General features: G+C 50.9%; 1 protein-coding gene across 1 annotated transcript; it reads right to left on the bottom strand.

Moving 5' to 3' along the window:
- Positions 1 to 1285: 1285 nt before the first annotated feature.
- Positions 1286 to 2081, bottom strand: LOC117861366 (protein GLUTAMINE DUMPER 2). Its single transcript, XM_034744905.2, has one exon. The coding sequence runs from the start codon at positions 1981 to 1983 to the stop codon at positions 1450 to 1452; it is 534 nt and encodes a 177-aa protein (XP_034600796.1). The 5' UTR covers positions 1984 to 2081; the 3' UTR covers positions 1286 to 1449.
- Between the last annotated feature and the right edge of the window lie 3340 nt (positions 2082 to 5421).

Genomic DNA, 5421 nt, shown 5'->3' with positions numbered 1-5421 from the left:
CGTCGGTGTCTATCGGAGTTCTTCAACCATGATGAGCAGGCAGAAGCGCCGTGACTCCGCGGGCAGGCACGGCTCCCGCATCCACGGCACCCCCGCGACCCCGGCAGGCAAGTGGCGGCGGCGCGGCCCGGTGGTCAGCAACACGCGGCGTGCGGCGGTTGCGACGCGGCCCGGCCTCGACGAGCTGCAGTGGAGGGGGCGACAGGAGAAGAGGACGCAACAATCGGAAGGTGGGGGACACGTAGCGGCATGCGCGGCCCCAGCCCCAGAGATCGCTGGCACAGCTTCGGGGGGCTAGCGGGCAGCGGAGGTGCTGCACCACTGCCCAAGGCGGCGCGGCCTTAGCTCTGGCAAGGGGTGCCACAAATCCACGTGCCGGGCGGCGGCGTGGCCCCTGCGGGTAGGTAGTGGCTTGACCACAGCCGCGGTGGGCAGGGGCGGCACGGCCTGTCCGTCGACGGCGACCCAACCGTGGAGGGCAGGGGCGGCGCGGCCATGGTGGGAGAGGCGATGAGAGGAGGTGAGCGATTCTTTTGTTTTGTGAACTGGTAAGTTGTGTAATGAGTGGCAGTAGTGGGTAAATAACCCACAACTCCATGAGGAGGTCTAAAACGAGTGTTTTTGGAGCACCCCTTGAGGTACTCCAAGAAAAATATGGATCTGACCTCTAGCTCCACGTTTTTTTTGGAGCTGGAGTTTTGGAGCTAGACGTGTTTGATAGTGAGTTTTGTGGAGTTGGTGGAGTGGAGCTGTTTTTCCTGGAGTGGAGTGCTGCCAAACAACCCTGCTACCGTATGGAAGGTTTTGAGTGGAAGTCTAGACTAAAAACACATTCTTTCTGAAGGGTATCATTTAATTTGAGTATTTCCCTATTATTCAGCACATTTCGGCAAAAAGGTGTCGTTTAATCTGAGTGTTTCCCCATTCCACACTACGTTACATGAAACATACGCGAAGCTTGTCAAAAAACATCTCCTGAAACACGCATCCTATTTACCAAAAATGACAAGATTACAGTCGAAATATGCGAACACATGGAGCAATAGATTTTTGTTGCGTGCGAGGTTAGAGGTTTGCATTGGACAATAGGTTGAAGACGAGGTAGCCGGATAGAGGAGTGAGGCGAGATTGTAGGTGACTACATCGAAGACGACATCCTGACCGTTGGATCTTGATCCTAATGTCAAAGGCCTAAATTTCAGGCAACTCAAGGTTAGCAAAATAAAGAATAATTTACCATATTGTTGGAAGTAGACGTTGTAGAAAAACAAACTGACCCCAATGATTTCCACCCTCACTGATAATGCAATTTTTCTTCACCTGAATCATTACCAAATTATTTACACATTCCAGCCGAGAATGATAAGCGAACAAAATTTAGAGAAAGAGATCGAGCAGAAAATTTATCGCAGGCTGCCCTCAAAACTCTCTCTCTTCTCTGTTCACACTTCACACGTGATCTAGCTGCCGGTCTCGCTCGTCACCGGCGACCAGGCCGCTTTCCCCATCCCCCGCCACGCCGCGGTTCTTCTCCTGATGCTCCGTCTCTGGCGACCCTTCCCCAGCGGCTGCGTGCTCGTCGCTGTTACTACCGCGCGCCCGGCGGACGATGGGCGCGGCCAAGAACGTGGGCGTCTTCTCCCCGGCCATGACGACGGCGACGAGGTCGGCGACGGTCGCCGGAGACGCCGCGGCGGTGGCCGCGGGCGACTTGGAGCCGTCGCCGTCCGTGGCACCGAGAGCGGAGGAGGAGGAGGAGGAGGCGTCGCCGGTGCCGAGGTGGTTGTTGAGCTTCCAGTAGGAGCAGGCGAGGATGAGGAGCGCCAGCGTGATGAGGGCCAGCATGGCGGCCAGCCCGCCGAAGAGGTACGGCACCGGCGAGTGCCACGGCGAGGCCGGCAGCGCCGCGGCCGCCGGTGGTGTCGCCGCCGGCGGTGTCGGCGTCGACGCGGGCCTGGACGCGCTTGTTGGCGGTGGCCTCATGGCTTGAAGCTAGTGCTCTCTGGCTGCTGCCTCCCTCTGTCTCTCTGCGTGATAAACTGGCAATTGTTGGCAGGCAGCGGAGATGAGAGGTGGCTTGGCGTAGGGGAAATGGCAAAGTGGAGGGTTAGGCTGATGAGAGGTATTTATAGAAGGTTATAGGAGTCCAGTTTTTTATTGTGCTATGAAAAAAGAAAGATATTTTTCCTGGGACTTGAAGAACATCCATGTTCAGCCCAAGTTACTTCTTCAATAAAGAATATGTGATGCTCCACCGTAAGAGTTTCCATCTTTTTTCATTCTTATCACATTTTTTTAAGTGCCTTGCGTTATTTTTTTTTGAAGGAACAGTGCCCTACATTATTATGACCTATAACCCAATTAGTTTTTTTAAATGACCAATGATTTTTTTAAATAGAGTTACTATCTTTGCCGATAGTTTTAGTAAATTTCCAACCACCTAATTACCCATGGTTTTGTTATTGGTTCTCAATAAATATACTAATACCATTTGGCCACACCTGTGAGAAGTGTTAGGAAAAATAACTACTCCTGTAGTGTTGTAATCTGGGCAGTCGAACTTTTAAGTTTTAGATGTGGCTTGATTGTTGTAACGAGTACAATTCATTTCGATATATATGAACGTAACGCTAGCGCTAGGCCAACACGGTCAATTATGTGCTGCTACATGCACTAGCCAAATATACCAAAAACGATAGCTAGTCGCCTAGTCTGATGGGAAATGCTTTTTAAGGTTACCTGCAAATGCTTCTCGCTTTCACGACTGATGGCGTTGGCAACGGCGGGCGGGTAGCTGCAGCGACAAGGATGGGCACAGATTCAACGGTCCCGTGACCGCAGTTACGGCGACCATCGTCTTTGACAGGAAGTCAAGCACACGTCGGCCGTGCATCGTCGTCCTGCTGGCTGGCCAGCCGCTCACGTCGCTGGCGGAGCAGTTATTAGGCAGTCACGAAGAAAGCAGGGACGACGGACCCTGCTGCCGGAGTTCCGGTTTACCGATGATGGACGCATTCAATTTTGCAGGTGGATCCGCCGGCCGGCGGCCGGAATTGCACGAAGGGGAGGTCAGGTCGATCTCTGGCACTAGGACACGTACTACGTGTTCATCATGCGTGTCTGGGTCAGGGACAATGCGCGCTTTCCGGTGGTGAAGCCAGGGCTAGGCGCCGGCCGGCCAGAAGAATTGATGATGGTTGTTTGGATCACAACCGATGCAATGACGATCTCGATCGATCTCCACATGTGAAGTCTGGTATACCAATTATGTTGCTGTCTGTTCATGCCCACCTCCTTTGTTTCAGCGTCCATTCAGCGAACGTCATCTGCGTCTGTGCGTGAGTACAGGCTGTTAGTTCGTGCGTATACGTACCTCGGTCGGCTTCAGTCCGTTGATGTGTACGTCGTACAACACGTACGCGCATACGTATAGTGTGTAACGGTAGTAGTAGTGGTTGCTGCTGACGAGTACTGATGACTACGAGCTGTCTGTCTGGGGGCGTCGTCAGGTCCTGATGCATTGGCGGCTGGTCGAGGAACCTGATCGATGAGCTCCGCAAGCAGATGACGACGAGCCCTTTGCTGCTTCGATCAATTCCTTCTCCGGGATGGATGGATATATGGGATGGCGTGCTCCGTCCGGCCACCGCCAACGCCGCTCCCGGCAGCCGGAAATCCCGCGCGTCGGGCGTCCTCTCCTGCTGCTCGCGCGCGGCACACACTTGCATCATCTCGCGGGGAGCCTCAGCTCGCTCAAAAATAGGACACGCATCGCCAGCCACGTCGATCAGTAGAGAAACATGCACATTTTTTTTTAGGAAAAGAAACATGCACATTGGTGCGCTCTATGTTTCAAAGATATGTGCAGCAACCCGTATAGTTTTCACACTCTCTTATATTTTGGATGCTTAGGCTCCGTTTGGTTCCTAGGATTAAAGTTTAGTCCCTGTCCCTGTCACATCGAATATTTAGATACTAATTAGGAGTATTAAACATAGACTAATTACAAAACCTATTGCACAGATGGAGGCTAATTCGCGAGACGAAACTATTAAGCCTAATTAGTTCATAATTTGCCAATGTGATACTACAATAAACATGTGCTAATCATGAATTAAATAGACTTAATAGATTCGTCTCGCGAATTAGCCTCCATCTGTGTAATTAGTTTTATAATTAACTCATGTTTAGTTCTTCTAATTAACCTCAAAAATTCGATGGGCATCAAACGCCCCTTATTAACTTATACACTCATTGCTTGTAAAAGAATAATGTATGGTGTCGGATAAAGTGCATGAGAGAGCAGCTTGAATTCTGGCGGGCGGCGGGACCCGCTGCCTCCCTTCTTTCGCTCTAGGAGCACGACCAGTGGAACCCTCGGAACGGCCGGGTCAATGCACGCAAGAGACCACCCCTCTTTTATTTACCATGTTTAGTTGCCCAATTTTGAAGTGCCAAAATTACTGTACTACCACTGTAGCACACTGTAACGTTTCGTTTGTATTTGTGAATTATTGTCCAAACATTGACTAATTAGGCTCAAAAGATTCGTCTCGCAAAGTACAACAAAACTGTACAATTAGTTTTTAATTTCGTCTACATCTAGTACTCCATGCATGTACTGCAAATTTGATGTGATGGAGAATCTTCTTTTTGCATAGTACCAAAGTTGGGATTTGAAGGTGAACTAAAACCTTAAACAAGCCTTAAAAAAAAAAAGACCACCGCTCCGGGAAGGAAGCAAAGACCTGGACAGTCGACAAGCAACGCATGCATACGGTCGTCGCAGGTCATCAGTGCTGCTAGATTGCTAGTGCCACGTAGTACACCCCTCCACCCCAGCTCTCCTCTGCTCCGCCCTGCCTCTGGGCCGTGGTAGCTTAACGTGCGGGGCAAGAACACCCGGCAGAGCTACTCCTCTGCCTAGCTGCCACCTATAGCTACCGCATGCCTGCTAGCTAGCTCTCGGTCTGATCGATCGCGATCGGAGCGTCTGTGCCAGATTTCCAGATAGCTTTGGACAAAGCTAGCTGGACGCCATGCGTGCACGGTCCTGATCCGAGTCCTGATAACTTTGCACAAGCTAGGTGAGTTTTCTGAATTCGGGGGATTCCGTTCATACCATGGCCACAAACTGGATGGCACCACTTCCTGCAGCTTGCATTGATAGGAGAGTCTCTCTGCTTTTGTGTTCCTAGCAACTGTTTTCATACGACCGCCATCTCTTCCGTGTTCCCGGAGCATGGATAGTGTTGTTTTTTTTAGCATTCAGAAGGTCTTTATTCAATTAACAGCACGGTACAGACGCTACTACACAATACATTATCCCAGCCGGCTCTAGAGTGCCCATCACCGTGGATTTTGGGTTCGTCAAATACCCCATCAGCGACTCTGAAAACAAAAAAGAAAAAAGAAAAAATC

This window comes from Setaria viridis, chromosome 6 (genome assembly GCF_005286985.2).
Source record: "Setaria viridis chromosome 6, Setaria_viridis_v4.0, whole genome shotgun sequence".
NCBI lineage: Eukaryota > Viridiplantae > Streptophyta > Magnoliopsida > Poales > Poaceae > Setaria > Setaria viridis.
Note: the sequence above shows the minus strand (reverse complement) of the source record. Positions and strands in the feature narration are given on the sequence as shown.